Source organism: Stenella coeruleoalba (genome assembly GCF_951394435.1).
Source record: "Stenella coeruleoalba genome assembly, chromosome: 1".
Classification (NCBI taxonomy): domain Eukaryota; kingdom Metazoa; phylum Chordata; class Mammalia; order Artiodactyla; family Delphinidae; genus Stenella; species Stenella coeruleoalba.
Genome location: NC_137169.1, coordinates 30,272,341 through 30,289,088, shown reverse-complemented (window position 1 = coordinate 30,289,088; position 16,748 = coordinate 30,272,341). Strand labels below are relative to the sequence as shown.

The window sequence follows — 16,748 nt, the reverse complement described above, 5'->3', positions numbered from 1 at the left end:
GCACTTTAGTGGCATTTATTCAATGTCAGAAATTGTTTCAAGTGTTTTATGTATCATAATTCATTAAGTAATCTTCAACAAAAGTTTTCTGAGCATTTATTAGGATTCTGTTATGTACATATGCCAAATTTTGCTTAACTTTAAATGTTGGCATTTGAATAATTTTTAGTATGACTATGAAAACTACACAAATAATAATAAAATATAAATTTTCATTGCCTTTCTTTTTATTTCAGGTATTCCTGTGGATTAGAGATTCAGGGGAATTATCAAGTCAAAAGATCTAGATAGTTCTATAGTCTTCTTACGTGAGGCCCAGGGTCCAGAAAGAGCACTGTTTAAACCGAGTTCTGATTCACACTCTGCTGCCACCCAGCCGCATGAATCATTGACGCTGCTGGGTCTCATTTTTCTCATTTGAAAAATGAAGGGATCAGATTAGATTATCTTACAGGTCTCCTTCTGGTCTGAGATTCTACAAACCTATTATCTCTGGACCAATGTACTATACAATCAACAACATATAAGTTTACTTTGTTCCACACAGAAATAGTGTTGTTTTAGCAAATAAGTTTTACTTTAGGCTTTTAAGTCTTCTGAAATTCAGATGCTGATGTGTGGAAACTTCTAGCTTTATATTCATGTACTTTGTCAAGGAGGACTCATCAAAATATGATAAAAACTTTTTTTAATAGAAATATTTTTTTTTGTTTTTCTAGACAGAATAAGTCCAAATCTGATATAACTGACATGGTTCGCTCCTCCACTATCACAGTATCAGACAAGGCTCATATTTTATCCATGCAGAAGTTTGGACTGCGAGATACAATCGTGAAATCACATCTAATGCAGAAAGAAGAGGATTATACCTATATCCAGAACTTCAGGTAGCTCACTGGGTCTTAGACTGTTTCCGCAGCAAAATGATCACTCACCTCTCTGAAATTTAAGGAATTCCCCCATACCCTGGATTTGAAAGCAAATCCTGTACAGAGTCCCTCCCATCATTTTCTTTTTTCTTTTTCTTTTTTTAGCTGCGTTGGGTCTTCGTTGCTGTGTGCAGGCTTTCTCTAGTTGCGGTGAGCGGGGGCTACTCTTCATTGTGGTGCGCATGCTTCTCATCGTGGTGGCTTCTCGTGTTGCGGAGCACGGGCTCTAGCCGCGTGGGCTTCGGTAGTCGCGACACGTGGGCTCAGTAGCTGCAGCACGCGCAGGCTCGGTAGTTGTGGCTCGTGTGCTCTAGAGCACAGGCTCAGTAGTTGTGGCTCACAGGCTTTGTTGCTCCATGGCATGTGGGATCTCCCCAGACCAGGGATTGAACCTGTGTCCCCTGCATTGGCAGGCGGATTCTTAACCACTGCGCCACCAGGGAAGTCCCTCCCATCATTTTCTAAATGAGTGATTCCTTTCACTCTTCCTTAGCAGGCATTTATTCTGTGCCTTTTCTGGCCAGGCACTGTGGGAGGTGTGGTGGGAGTGACACAGCTGGCAAATGGTTGCAGAAATATTTAAAGAGATACACGTGTGCAGAAGAAGGAGAGAGATCCTGATTTTTGCTTATCCCTCTGTGTATCCCTTGGTCATTTGGGGCCTTTTTTTTTTTTTTTTTTTTTTTTTTGGCAGTACGCGGGCCTCTCACTGTTGTGGCCTCTCCCGTTGCGGAGCACAGGCTCCGGACACGCAGGCTCAGCGGCCATCATCGGCCCAGCCGCCCCGTGGCATGTGGGATCTTCCCGGACCAGGGCATGAACCTGTGTCCCCTGCATCGGCAGGCGGACTCTCAACCACTGCGCCACCAGGGAAGCCCCTTTTGGGGCCTTTGAAGAAAGTCATTTGAATTGAAATTAGTCAGAGGAAGTTAGTGTTTGGTAATCTTTTTAGACAAGGTGAGCAAAAGTTACATGAGTAAAGGGTGCAGGATTCTGCCAGATCTTATTATTTAGTTAGTTTTGAATTTTATTGTATTTTCTTATACAGCAGGTTCTTATTGGTTATCTATTTTATACATATTAGTGTATATATGTCAATCCCACTCTCCCAATTCATCCCACCACCCCCACTTTCCCCCCTTGGTGTCCATACGTTTGTTCTCTACGTCTGTGTCTCTATTTCTGCCCTGCAAACCGGTTCATCTGTACTATTCTTCTAGGTTCCACATATATGCGTTAATATACGATATTTGTTTTTCTCTTTCTGGCTTACTTCACTCTGTATGACAGTCCCTAGATCCATCCACGTCTCTAGAAATGACCCAATTTTGTTCCTTTTTATGACTGCCAGATCTTTGTAAATCATTGCATTGGGACTATAACACAAAGTAACGTTGCTTCTAAGAATATAAACAGTGAATTGTCTGAACACTGGTGTTGCTTTCTTTCGGAAAGTAGTTACCAGGGTACTTTCCTTTTTTCATCTCACTGGTACACACAGTAAACAGTCATTTTGTGGATTACGGCTCTCTAATGGCTGTTAAAGCTAAGTAGGAATGTTCGGAGTGGGCCTCTACTGTTTGAAGTTATCACAAAAGCAACAAATATCACGGCAGACTGCACGTCACCCCTTGGTGCCATTTGCACTGGTCTAGGATAGATGTGACATTTCTTAAGGCTTCAAATTCCAGTCCAGAGAGACTGAAACCGAGCAGAATCAGCATCCAGTGCTTTCCCCGTCATGTCCATAGTCCTCCCAAGTGACTGATTGATTGTCTTTGGCAACAGGTTTTTTGTGGGAACATACAATGTGAATGGACAGTCCCCTAAGGAGTGCCTCCAGCCCTGGCTCAGCCATGGTATCCAGGCCCCAGATGTATACTGTGTGGGGTGAGTGCTTCTCTTCTAGTTGCCTCTGCATTTTCCAGAACGTGTAGCTGCGGTTGAAGGGATGGGGGCATGGATCTATAACTGAGAATTCACAGCAGGTGAAGGGATTGAAAAATGAGCATATGCTTAATAACAGCTGTTCCCCTGTTAGTGTGCTTCCTCACAGTAAACAAATTTCTGGCACTATTCAAGTGATGTGCTTGGCATTTGAATGCTACTATTTAATTTTGAGTGCAGCCCTCTGTTAAGATCGGTACACCTTGAACTGAATTTAATTACTTAGACATTCAACACTTTGTCGGTCACAAAGCAAAAATATCTTTTGCCAGGGAAGGAAGGTTAGCTTAAAAGAAAAAAAAGGCCCCATCCATCAGTCATTTTTTTTTTCACACCTGCTGTCTTGTCACCACTGCACTGGGTACTGTTGGTGGGGAGGGGACAGCAAAGAAGCCTGTACAGGAGTGGAAGGGGCCTAGAATTTGGAATTTATGTAGACCTAGGTTTGAACCCATTTGCCACTTGGTGCTTGGGCGAGCTAGTGATCTCGGATATAAAATGGAGACTCTTCTAACTACTTCAGGTTCATTATGAAGAAGAAATGGGCTGCTGCTTGTGAAAGCACCTGGTAAGTTCCTTGACTGAGGAACTTAGTCCCTTGTCGCTAAGTGTTTATTCTTCCCTCTTGAGGGTCCTGCAGTTTAGCTAGAAAGCTAGGCCTTACACACCCAAACCAACGTGCGAACGTGCCATCTCACACGTTACCCTTCTCTACTCTCTGGTTGCTTCTCCTAATAGGTTCCAGGAGCTTGATTTGAGTAAAGAAGCCTTTTTCTTCCATGATACCCCAAAGGAGGAAGAGTGGTTTAAAGCTGTATCAGAGGGTCTTCATCCAGATGCCAAATACGCAAAGGTAAGAGAGGAGTCGGGGACCTTCTAGTTTTTTGTTGCTATGCAGGGAAATGCTAAGATAACTTTTCACTTCTTCTGCGACTTTCATCAAAAGCCAGCCCTGGGCTTCCCTGGTGGCGCAGTGGTTGAAAGTCCGCCTGCCGATGCAGGGGACACGGGTTCGTGTCCCGGTCTGGGAGGATTCCACGTGCTGCGGAGCGGCTGGGCCCGTGAGCCATGGCCGCTGAGCCTGCGCATCCGGAGCCTGTGCCCCGCAACGGGAGAGGCCACAACAGTGAGAGGCCCGCGAACCGCAAAAAAAAAAAAAAAAAGCCAGCCCTAATGATCCTGAGATTTTCAGTTCCAGGCCGTCTGGAAGAGGCGTCTCTGGGTGTGAAAGAGGCAGGTCTTGGCTCTTGTAGGCTGTTGAGGTTATCACGGAGTCACTCAGGTGATTGCCCTGTGTCCTGGTGTGGAGGGCTCCTCCGTAATACTCTCAGCCAGCTTCCGGACTACTTTTCCTTTTGACTCCTAGTTAATGCCATGACGTGAATGCTTGTATCTCTTCCAGGTAAAGCTCATCCGACTGGTTGGGATTATGCTGCTGTTATATGTCAAACAAGAGCATGCAGCGTACATCTCAGAAGTGGAAGCTGAGACGGTGGGGACAGGAATCATGGGGAGGATGGTGAGTTCCTGGTTGGTACATCTGGCACATGGAGGGCCTTGGTCCCTAAGATTTGGACCCCACTTCTCATGATACTGTGACTGCAGACGTCCCAGTTTGAGGGTGCTGGCGGTACGAGGTGAACTGTACCCTCGTGATCGAGCAGGGCTAGATGGAGCAGACCATTCAGAATTTGTATATTAGTGACTTGCTGGCTGATTTGCCCAACTAGCCAAATCCTCGTGTTCACTTCACACCAGAGCCTCCAGTGGGTCCTCCCATTTAATGCATGACATCTATGCTGGGTCACCAAGGAAAAGAACGAATGCTTAGAAAGGAAAAAGAAAGAAAGAATGCTGATAATAGGTTTGCAATTTTCTCTTCTAGAATCTGTTAAATCCTTTTAGGTTCTGCTGCGAGAGCTTAGCTTCTCATGGGGAAGTGAGAGGCATGTGGGTTGCCTGTGATTTACTGAAAAGTGGACTCACCTTTGCCACTGGCCAGCTAGTCGTTCTACCTCCTTGGATGTGTTTTCCTACCTGTAATATGTGGACTGTAACACTGCTTTACTTACCTCCCAGGATTATGATGCAGACTAATTAAGAGAAAACATTTTGCAACCTCTCGTGTTTAAACAACTACTGGTCTTTTTTTGGACTCCTTTCACAGGGTAACAAAGGTGGTGTGGCAATCCGGTTCCAGTTTCACAACACCAGCATCTGCGTTGTCAATTCCCACCTGGCAGCCCACACGGAGGAGTATGAGAGGAGGAACCAAGACTACAAAGACATTTGTTCTCGAATGCAGTTTCGTCAGGTTGACCCAAGCCTCCCCCCTCTCACCATCAGCAAACACGAGTGAGTCTGGCCTTCCACCCCGACAAGGTGCACCGGGCCCCACGGGCCGAGTTGCGGGCTCTCTGTTTCATTAGGCGGGGGGCCGGGGGAGGCTTCCCACTGCCCGAGTGGGAGCTTCAGCCAACTCTCAGTTACACAGGGATTACCTCTCTTGGAAATTTTTCGTTTCCCAACCTGCCATCTGGCAGACCTCTAGAATCTTTCCCAGACACCATCTGTTCCTGGAAAATGTGTAAGATTTATTTTTAACATGGGTCTGCCTGAATGCAGTGTCATGAGGAAAGCCACCCCAGAGTGAGCATCTCAAGCTCAGGTTTAGTATGTTTCAGGATTCTGTCTGCCTGTTCTCTCCAGAAGCATGTGTAATTGAGAATTGGGCTGCATTTCTCTGTCTTCACTTAGTCTTCTTTGCCTCTTGATTCAACTTTACAGAGCCGTGGTTGCAGCTGCTTGGAGCATCTGGCGCTGATTTTTGTCTGTTCTCTGTATTTCCTTTATCTCCAATACTTGCTCTCTGTCTAGATTCAAGGCATACTGGAATTTCAGACTTTACAGTAACACTTGGAGCATGTGCCCCTTCTTTTATGACAAGGAAGAAGCCACTGGGGCTGTGGTGTCTGCCAGGGAGTACACAGAGCCCAGCCTCTCGTCCGCCTGCTGTGGTGGTAGACCTGTCTTGATTGGTGTTCTGGAAAGCTGCCAGGATGGCTTCCCTTCTCCAGGGAACCCAGCAGGGACTGTGTCTCCCGTTCCGCTGACCCTGAAGCGTCCTAGTTTGTGAGGTTGCAGCTTGCATGTCAGTTTGTCTGCTTTTAGCTTGTGGATGCATTCATTTTGGTGTGTGTATGCTGCCGCGTGGTTTCTCTCATGACCTGGTTCTTGGCTTCAAATAAAGCGGTATTGGTCTTCATGGGACATGCAATGTCACCTGGGAGCATCTAGTCATCATTTTCCCAAAGCAGCAGGTGTGATAAAATACCTGTCACACTCTGCAGAAAGAGCCAACCAATGATACGGTGGTGGTTAAAGCCAGACTCCACTGGAAGGGTTGAGCTTTGTTTCAGAGGACCTCAGCTCCAGAAACAAAGGATGCGAGTGTCTTTTGTGGACTGGAGGGGGGGTGAGGCAAGAGGCGGCATCATGGCATCATCTGGTCCGGGGTCCCTGAGTGACTGACAGGACTCCCAATACTTGACCTTTTTTGCCTCTTCCCAGGAGAGAGGTAAATTATTGTCTTGCTTTTAGATCTTATTAGACTATCTTTCCAGCCATACAAGAATAAAATAGTCAAGGAGAACTCAAGACTGTGTACAGTGAACTTGGACCAAGATAATTGAGTAAGCAGCATGCTAGACATGGTGTTAAATGGGATGGTGTGAGGAAAAGAGGCCCTGAGTAGCCGAGCCCCTTCCCCGCCCAGCTCCCCAGAGGCTGAGCCTCGGGGGGCCTTCTGTCAGGAGCACACCGGCTGGAGCCGGTGAAGTCCCTCCTAAACCCTGTGACCTTTGTGCTCTGTCCTCGCAGTGTGATCTTGTGGCTGGGGGACCTCAACTACAGAATAGAAGAGCTGGATGTGGAAAAAGTGAAAAAGCTCATCGAAGAGAAGGCCTTTCAAACCCTGTATGCGAATGACCAGGTACCGATGGCCACCTAGGCCCACTTCAGGCAGCCGTCCCTCCACAGGAGGGCACAGGAAAGCCTGGCTGCCCAACTCCAGCCTCTTCTTGCTCATCTGGGGAGGTTTCCCTGAGGAACTGGTGTCCCATCATTCCTTCCTTCCTTCCTTCCATCTGCGTTCCCCTCTCCCACAGTTGTCTGCCACCTGGCTGTTCCCTTGAGGCTTATCTCCCCCGGGGCAAGAGCTGCTCTCTTTCTCTCGCAGGCGTGCCCATTCATTCAGTCATTCAAGGTGGGGCCCAAAGGGAACCAAGCGTCTCATAATGAAGATACTTGGTACTTTTAAGATGATTTACTGATGGTTTGGATGGGCCTCCCGCTCCCCCTGCCCCTCACCAGGTCTGTCCAGTGTGCATGACCACTCTTTTTCGGAATGGCTGTCTTCACTTCCGACAGGAAGCAGTTCTGTATCGTGCTCTCCTCCACCATTGTTTGGGTTAGCGTTCCTTTCTCAAAGCACTGGCCATTTCCCAGGACAAGAGAAATCTGTTTCTCTCTGACCTTCTTCAGGCTACTGCTCTCAATAGATTTCGAAACTGTTCAAGTGGTCAGAGTTGTTCAGAATGTTATAGCCCTTTTTCTCTTTAGCCTGTATCTCCCTTTCAATCTTCTTTGTATTGTCATTAGTCTAAATCTTTCTGTTTCCTTTATTTTTCCCCCAGTGCAGATCAGTTGAAGGGGGAAAAAGAAAATCTCGAGTCTGTTATGTCTTTCTTTATGGAATAATCTCTTTATCGATCCATTTTTCTCTCTCACTCTTTTCCTTAGTAAACTATTCTCTTTAATTTCCATTTCAGCCTTAACCCAGTCTGTTCTGTAACTATCTATTTCTTGCCACTGTTTTCTGGACTGCGGCATTCTCATTTCCCTGGTAGTTCAATACCATCTCCTCTTGCCTTTTTTTTTTAAATTAATTAATTTATTTATGGCTGCGTTGGGTCTTGGTTGCTGTGTGCAGACTTTCTCTAGTTGCGGCGAGCGGGGGTTACTCTTCGTTGCAGTGTGTGGGCTTCTCATCGTGGTGGCTTCTCTTGTTGCGGAGCATGGGCTCTAGGCGCATGGGCTTCAGTAGTTGTGGCTTGTGGGCTCTAGAGCGCAGGCTCAGTAGTTGTGGCTCACAGGCTTAGTTGCTCCGCGACATGTGGGATCTTCCCGAACCAGGGCTCGAACCCGTGTCCCCTGCATTGGCAGGCAGATTCTTAACCACTGCGCCACCAGGGAAGTCCCTCCTCTTGCCCTCTTTTCTGGTCTTTCCTTAAGTAATGGTACCCAGTCTGTGTGTTTCTCTGCTTTGTAGACGGTTTTACGGTCTATATTTACCCATTTAAGAATCATCTTGCACTAATACCTAAATTTTTTAAGTTTCCTGTTGTTTTTTTCTTAATAGTTTTTTTTTAGGAATTCACGTTTTGGGGTTTGTCAGCTGCTGTCCCCTGGATAGCTGACTCTGTCTCAAAGTTGGAGCTGACAGCTCTTCACCAGTCCACACAGTGCCGAGCTCGGTGCTCCAGGGAGGAGGCAGGAACACCTATGGTTTCTGTCTTGCTGAGAAGGACCTCTTAGAATCACTGCAGTGACAAGGGTGCTAGTTACTATCGTAATGTGTCAGGCAGTGTTCTAAGCTGACAGCTTATCTCTGCAACAATCCTGTGAGGCAGATTCTATTATAAATCCAAATTTTACGGATGGGGAAACCAAAGCACAGAGCTTACCCCAGTTCATATAACTGATTTGACAAACTCCTTTAAAAATTATTTAAATTTAAACTTAATTCATAATGGTTTGGGTATACCTCTACTATATATTTCTACATACATGGAAGTTCCCCTTTGCTTTTTGGATTGTTTCTTTCCAGACCTTGTTCTATGCAGTTCTATTTCTCTGTATAATTGGAACAACTGTGCTATGCAGATGAAGCACAGTTGATACCTGGAAGAGAAAAATCTCTGTCCTTTGGTACCTAATCCTCCTAGGGACGTCTCAGTAAGGTGGTACTCAGGCCCCTCGGATGTGGGTATACTTTTATAAAAGAGCCTTAAAAACTGTATAACAGGTGGAGGGATGGTGAGCGTGCTCCTTTTCCTAGGAGTTAATTAACTCAAGGTCTTGCAGAATAGCTTTCTCATGGGCCTTTCCTTTGGGGTTAGAGTTTGGATTCCAGATTGATTTCCTTTCCTCTGCTAATTCAAGGTTTGACCTTTTTTTTTCCTTTAAATTTATTTTACTTATATTTATTGTTTGCTGCATTGGGTCTTCGTTGCTGCGCACGGGCTTCTCATTGCGGTGGCTTCTCTTGTTGCGGAACACGGGCTCTAGGCGCTCGGGCTTCAGTAGTTGTGGCGCACGGGCTTAGTTGCTCCGCGGCATGTGGGATCTTCCCGGACCAGGGCTCGAACCCGTGTCCGCTGCATTGGCAGGTGGATTCTTAACCACTGCGCCACCAGGGAAGCCCAAGGTTTGACCTTTTTATCCTGAGTGTTTTTTTTTTTTTTTTTTTTTAGTGTTATCAAAGTCCTGGGAATGCACTTTTATCACGTAGGAAGGCAGGTTAGAGGGGAAAATGCATCAAATAGCAGTTATCCTGAGATTTTTTTTTTTTCTATCCGTACTTTCATGTAGCTGAGAGCTCAGGTCGCTGCAAAGGCTGTCTTCGAAGGCTTCAACGAGGGTGAGCTCACGTTCCAGCCCACCTACAAGTATGACACTGGCTCTGACGATTGGGATACCAGGTAGGTCAGAGGTTGCTTCAGGGGGCTGAGCAGATGGAAACTCAGAAAGTTATGGAAGCACTTGCCCTCATTGACCTAAAGAAAAAGATAGGTTTCCTATCACTTCTTCCCCATGTTTTGTACTCAGGTCAAACATTCTCTGAGTATCTGTTCATTAAGCAGCCTGCCTTCCCGCACGTCATCTTGTTGACTGCCTTAGCCTTTGCTTCATAAGAATTCTTGAGACTCGTTTACCTTCCAGCTACGCTTGGGGTGATGATTGCAGCAAACCGAGCTTGTACTTGGCCTTTACCTAGTAGTTCATATTTTTATTGGTGCCTGTGGGATGCCACGCACTGTTCAATACACTTTACTTGCACCCCATTGAAGTAGGTATGATTTACTATCCTCATTTTATAGATTGGGGAACTGAAACCCCCAAAATTCAAGAGCTTCCCAGGCAGGCAAGCGTAGAAGCAGGATTTGAACCCAGGCAGTAGGAATTCACGACCTGTTTTAACCACCATCTTTTGAGGACCACAGAGTCCTTCACCCTCAGATGGCTGTGACTCTTGCCTGATCCCCATAGGACAGTAGAGTGCAGAGAATCATTCTGAATGGCGTTTTGGCTCTGAGCTTTCGCAGTTGTTTGGGGTGATACCCGCAGGATACACATTACCCCTCAGTGGGCCCAAATCGCCCCTGCCCTCTCAGATCTCCGGCTGCATGGACTGGGAGACTGCCCCGTCACCCCTAGCTGAGCCAGGGAGCTCACCAGGTGAGGGCGCTGCTGTGCCTGGGAGGGCTCCCAGTGTGGACTTTGCGTTTCAGCGACAAGTGTCGTGCTCCCGCCTGGTGTGACCGGGTCCTCTGGAAAGGGAAGAACATCACTCAGCTGAGCTACCAGAGCCACATGGCCCTGAAGACCAGCGACCACAAGCCCGTCAGCTCAGTGTTTGACATCGGGGTAGGTGGGCAGCTGGTGCCTCTGGTCATTGTCCTCTAGGGAATTGGTTACCACAGCTGAGACCACTTTTGTCTTTCTAGTCTCCTCCTCCTACCTTGAGTGTGAGGAAGCTGTTTAAATTTAATTCATAATTGTTTTGTAGACTTCTACTATATGTTTCTACATACGTGGAGGTTCCCCTTTGCTCTTTGGACTGTATCTTTCTAGATCTTTTTCTATGCAAATGTGTGTCAGTATTCTATGTATAGCGTAGAGGAAGTTTTTCCCTTTTTGTAAAAGATATATCATGCATATTGTTCTGAGAACATCTTTTTTCCCCGCTGGCTATGTTTTAAGAGATCTTTCCATGTCAGTAAAGGGAGAGCTCCCTCCTCATTATTTTTAAGGGCTGCAAAATATTTCATAGTATGGATGAACCGTAATATATTGGGGTTGGCCAGAAAGTTCCTTCGGGGTTTTCATAAAATATTATGGAAAACCCCGAAGGAACTTTTTGGCCAACCCCAATATATATTGATCGTTTAAGTTGTTTCCAAAATGTTGCTATTGTATTCATTGCTATAGTGATCACCCTTCACATATATCTTTGTGTACCACTGTGAATATTTCTGTAGAGTGAAATTCCTAGAGATGAAATTAGTGGTTCAAAGAAAAACGTATTCTAAATTTGTTTGAGTCTGCTAAATTATCCTCCCGACAGCCCTTACCATTTTACACTTCTACCAACTCTGGATGAGCTGGTGTTCCCACAGCCTGGCTAATATTGGGTTTTATCAATCTTTTAAATTTCTGCCGACCCAGTGAGCCAAAAGAGAAAGGTACTCCATTATTTTAGATTACACTTCCCTGATTACTAGTGAAGCTGAACATCTTTTTTTTTCTGTTTCTGTAATCTATTTTTTCTTTTTTTTATCAAAGTATAGTTGATTTACAGTAAACATCTTTTTATTTATGTATTCTCCATTTGTATCTCTTCTTCAGTGACTTATGTGTTTCTTTATATTACCAGTTCTCAAGGATGCGGGTAGAGGCACATCAGAATCTACGAGGGTGGGGGTGGTTTGCAAAAAGCCTAATGAATGTTATAGGTAAGGTTTTATTACTGGAAAATGACAAAAATTGTAATTCAAAATAAGGAAGGGAAGGCCTGACAAAATCTTCTTGGCTGATGGAGTACATGTTTAAAAGAGCCTGAGAAATGCTGCTTTAAATCAAAGCCCTGGAGGAGCTCCTCACTGCAGACCTGTCGGCAGCAGCAAGCCTAGCAGAGCCAGGCACTGGGCGTCTTTCTGCCCCGGGCATAAGACCCAGCAGAACTGCCAGCCAAGCTTTCACTCCTGCATCTGTTTTCTGCTAATCAGGAAGCAGTTGATTTTACCAGAAGCTTTGCCTCTGGGGCACCCTTCTACATCTATTGTTAATTGGGTTCTTTGTTCGTTAAATTAAATCTATTTAGTATTCACTTTCGTGTTGCTATCAACTGCTATTTCCCAAGGCCGTGAATGTCCTCTAAACTGAAAAAGAGGACACGGGCAGAAGCCAAAGCATTCAGTCTCTGCTGTTTCCCTTCCAGGTGAGGGTCGTAAATGAAGAGCTTTATCGGAAGACTCTGGAGGAGATTGTTCGCTCCCTGGATAAGATGGAAAATGACAGCATTCCTTCTGTGTCCCTCTCCAAGCGAGAGGTAGGAAGGACGTGCTAAGGCATCAGGCTCTTCTCTTCACAGAACGTAAATCTCACCTGCTGGGGCTCAGAATTGCAAGAGGCACCTGTCAGACTACTGGACTGTAGTCTTGATCGGCTGCTTCTAGATAAAGTGAGGCTGATGATGCCAGCTGACAAGAGAGGGGCTGTTGGTTCACCTCCTGATCTTCTTAACCAGAAAAGCCTGTAACCTTTGTGGCTCATATATTTTACCCATACGTGGGCCATCCATGAGTTAAATAAGGCACAGAGGATCCAAACTGTGTTTCATTTGATCTTAGTATAGCTAGTGTGTATTCTTGCACTGGGTTTGCCTTCCTACTGATGCTTTGCTTTGAGATTAAATTGAGTCCAAAATTTTGGGTACGTATGAGTTGATGGGAAGGAAAGCAGTATGGAAAGGTAATGGGCGTTGGGAGAAGTCAAGTTAGGGCTAAAGATGTTTCATAGACGTGCCATAGCATAGATCGTTCAGAATTCACTGTACCAAAAAGTCAGTTAAATGAGGACTTACGGTGAGGGTGTTTTTAATGCCCTAGATGTCCAGCTACTTGGAGGAGGTTGATTTGGGGAGTGGAATGTGTGAAGGGTGTTTTGGATGTGGTCTTTGCGTATAGAAGATTTAAACTTGGATTCTGTTAGGAAATTATTTGTAAAACAACATGAGTTTTTTGAGTTTAGGATTTCTGAGTTAAACACAGACAACTGGTCTTTCATGGTAGCTGTGACCTCCCAGGTAAATACTTGAAAGCAGAAACATGATTTGAAAGAGATGGTCCTTTGTTTTCTTTCCAGAAAGGGCAAGGATTGCCCATTTGGGGTGGCTAGGCAGGTTGCCAAGGAGAGGGCACTGGTCTGACTGGTCCTGGGCTTGTTCCCAGTTCTGTTTTCAGAACGTGAAGTACATGCAGCTGCAGATAGAGTCCTTTACCATTCGGAATGGACAAGTACCGTGTCAGTTTGAATTCATCAACAAGCCTGACGAAGAGTCTTACTGTAAGCAGTGGCTGAGCGCCAACCCCAGCCGAGGGTTCCTCCTGCCAGGTAAGGCCTCCGTTCCCAGGTTCCTGGTTGCTGGTTTGGGGAACACCCTACCCTATCTTTGCTCATTCTCCTGGAATAAGCTTTTTGTGTCTGAGTGTTTTGTTGTCTGCTTGAACATTTTTCAAAGCCCTGTGGATGAACCATCCATAATACAAAATAGTAAAGAGGGGGCTTCCCTGGTGGCGCAGTGGTTGAGAGTCTGCCTGCCGATGCAGGGGACACGGGTTCGTGCCCCGGTCCGGGAAGATCCCACATGCCACAGAGTGGCTGGGCCCGTGAGCCATGGCCGCTGAGCCTGTGCGTCCGGAGCCTGTGCTCCGCAGTGGGGGAGGCCACAACAGTGAGAGGCTCACGTACAGCAAAAAAAAAAAAAAAAAAAATAGTAAGGAGCATGAGTTCAGTTTCAAAAGCATTCTCAGTCGCGTGGATGTTCCACAGTTTCGCAGGGAGAGAAGGCACAGGAGTGCTGTAAAGCAGGTGTTGCTGTTAAAGGAGCCGTTTTCACCCTCTGTCTCACTATAATCAACTCCCAACTGTCCGCTCTCGTGGGCAAAGGTAATAGGGTGGTCATCCAGAAAAATTATGTCTGGCGCTAGGATGTACCACCCGTGTCTTGCCCCCAACTTCTCCTTGGCGCTCTCCGTAGTGCCGTGAGGCAGAGGAGTTAAGCCTGTCTTGTGGACAGTTCACAGTCTGATAACGTGCTGTATTTTCTACTGGATAGGGTGTCTTCATATGAGCTGGCTCAGGACAAGCTCTTTGAGCCACGCCTTCTTATTGTATTAATCATTTCTAGCTTGAGCTGTGCTACTTAGAACACAGCTACCTATTCATGTTCTTGTTTACTGTTTTCATATTCCCGCTTGGACCGTAAACTCCTTGTTCACGTGTCTGAGTGCTGAGCATGTAAATTCTTGTTGGTTGGCTGATGCCTCTTATTTTCTCCCCTAACCCTGTATGCCTCACCCTCTTCCCGCTCGTCTTCTCTCCCCTTTACTCTTGGCCTTCTGCCAACCAGCGTTACTGTTTACGTTTTTTTTTCAGATTCTGCCATTGAGATTGAATTGGAGCTCTTTGTAAATAAGACCACAGCTACGAAGCTCAACTCGGGTGAAGACAAAATCGAGGACATTCTGGTTTTACACTTGGACAGGGGAAAGGATTACTTTTTGTCTGTGTCTGGGAACTACCTGCCCAGCTGTTTTGGATCGCCCATTCACACGTTGTGCTACATGAAGGAGCCAATCTTGGACCTGCCGCTAGAAAGTATTAGAGAGCTGGTGAGTTACCTGCCACAAGGAAACATCCAGAACTGTGTAGCAGCCAAGCCAATCAAACAGGATACTCGTGTACCTACCTTCCCAGGGACCTGAGGATTCTTCAGCCTCCGTAGAGTTTGCTTACTGTAGAGTTGTGTACTGCTGTTTAACAGACCCTGACATTTTCAGTGGTTTGAAACTGCAGCAACTTATTGCTTCTCATGACTGTGAGTTTCCGGTGTGGCTCTTCTGGTCTCGCCCAGGCTCATTTGTGTGGTTGCAGTCAGACGGCAGCTGTGATGGCCAGAGGGTTCAACGAGGCCTCCTTGACTTTCTTGGTGTTGGCTGCTCACTGGGCCTCTCCCTCAACGTGGGCTCTCGTCATTCAGTACGTTGGCCTGGGCTTCCCTAAGTGGTAGCAAGAGTTTGAGAGCAGAAGGTGTGAGGCTCCTTGTGGCCCAGGCTCCAAAACTCACACGGTACCACTTCTGCCATGTTTTATTTGTTGGAGCAAGTTGTGAGGTCAGCCCAGATTCTGGATGGGGAAAGACTCTACCTCTTGATGGGAAAAGCTGCAAAATGTTATTGCCATGTTTTTCGGTCTTTCATAATAACATATTAGAGAAACTCAGCCGTAGATACTAAGATGGTGGAATGTCCCTGGCCCATGATATTATTCCTTTTTCTGTTTTAATCATCACTTGGTTTATCATCCTAAACTAAATTTTCTGAGATCTAAAAGGCTCCTATGCAGACTTACAGATATTGAACACAAACTTATGGTTACCAAAGGGGAAACATGGCAGGGAGGGATAAATCAGGAGCTTGGGATTAACATACACGCACTACTATATATAAGATAGATAACCAACAAGGACCTACCGTATAACACAGGGAACTCTGCTCAATATTCTGTGGTAACCTATATGAGAAAAGAATCTGAAAAAGAATGAACATACTGGGAATTCCCTGGTGGTCCAGTGGTTAGGACTCAGCACTTTCACTGCTGAGGGCCCAGGTTCGATCCCTGGTGGGGGAACTGAGATCCCACAGGCTGCATGGTGTGGCCAAAAAAAAAAAAGAATGGATATGTGTGTATGTATAACTGAACTACTTTGCTCTACACCAGAAACTAACACAACATTGTAAATCAACTATACTCCAATAAAATTTTAAAAATAAATAAATAAAAGGCTCCTCTGGAGACAATTCTAATACAGGGGAGCTAGTTCGGAGCAGATTTTTGGCAATAGGTATGCTTTCCTTTTTCCTCCATTGCATTTTTTTAAATTCAGGGACTCTTGAACTCTGTCCTCTCCATTATATAGATGAAAACAGAGGCCCAGTGAGGGGAGTGATTTGTCATGAGTCCCTGGCGAGTTAACCCTGCACCTGGACCTTGCTTTTGGGTTTTTGTATTCCCGCGTCTGTGTTCTTTTTTCACCAGACCACCCCATTTCTCTGATTCGGACAGTGAAGTGCTATCGGCAGGATGTTTTTCTAAGATGATGCACATTTCACCTGATCGAAACTGCTTGCCGTAAGCCACTCCCAGTTCTCAAAAGTCACCCTTTGTACCTTGATCATGTCACCTGATTTCATTTTTGCCTGCTGAATGTTTGCTTAGGGACATCAAAACGTTTCCAAGTTCTTCCATGGGTTTGCTGTCTCCATGTCCTGCGTTCTCCTGAAGCCAGCCTGGCAGAAGCTCTATTGGTGGCCCTTCTGATCATGCTTTTTATTTCTTCTCAGACTCTGATGCAACTTCAGACTGAAGATGATGGGAGCCAGTTGGAAAGACCCATGGACATCCCCAAAGAGCTCTTGATGATGGTTGATTACCTGTACCGAAATGCCATCCAGCAGGTAGGTGGATGAAGCAGGCACACCTGGCAGAGGCCATGCTGCCTTAAGAAAAACCATCAGCCCTGAGAACTTCGGGCATAAAAAGCTTTTCCCCTGCAGAAACTGTGGAAAGCTGTTCTTACCCCGGGGAGTGAAGGTCAGTAGGTTCACGTTCCACACCCCTGTGAGGCCCCGCTATTACATACAGCACTTGATTCCTCCCAGGGGAGGCAGCCTCACATAGCAGGGCCTTCCCAGCACAGCATGTTCCCTCCCTGGTCCTCTGGGGTCCCCCAGGTGGAAAGCCCTCTGG

At 46.0% G+C, this 16,748-nt stretch overlaps 1 protein-coding gene across 9 annotated transcripts in view; it reads left to right on the top strand.

Moving 5' to 3' along the window:
- INPP5B (inositol polyphosphate-5-phosphatase B) overlaps nucleotides 1-16,748 on the top strand; it is a 47,265-nt gene that overhangs the window by 26,043 nt on the left and 4,474 nt on the right. For 6 of the 9 annotated variants that reach the window (XM_079918478.1, XM_079918471.1, XM_079918470.1 and 3 more), the window contains 12 exons: nucleotides 720-887; nucleotides 2,718-2,819; nucleotides 3,615-3,729; nucleotides 4,279-4,395; nucleotides 5,044-5,231; nucleotides 6,756-6,867; nucleotides 9,528-9,637; nucleotides 10,448-10,583; nucleotides 12,157-12,267; nucleotides 13,169-13,331; nucleotides 14,376-14,611; nucleotides 16,343-16,456. In XM_079918478.1, coding sequence (XP_079774604.1) covers nucleotides 720-887; nucleotides 2,718-2,819; nucleotides 3,615-3,729; nucleotides 4,279-4,395; nucleotides 5,044-5,231; nucleotides 6,756-6,867; nucleotides 9,528-9,637; nucleotides 10,448-10,583; nucleotides 12,157-12,267; nucleotides 13,169-13,331; nucleotides 14,376-14,611; nucleotides 16,343-16,456 — 1,672 coding nt within the window. The remainder of the gene's footprint in view (nucleotides 1-719; nucleotides 888-2,717; nucleotides 2,820-3,614; nucleotides 3,730-4,278; nucleotides 4,396-5,043; nucleotides 5,232-6,755; nucleotides 6,868-9,527; nucleotides 9,638-10,447; nucleotides 10,584-12,156; nucleotides 12,268-13,168; nucleotides 13,332-14,375; nucleotides 14,612-16,342; nucleotides 16,457-16,748) is intronic. The other 3 variants (XM_079918474.1, XM_079918476.1, XM_079918475.1) reach the window with 1 other exon arrangement.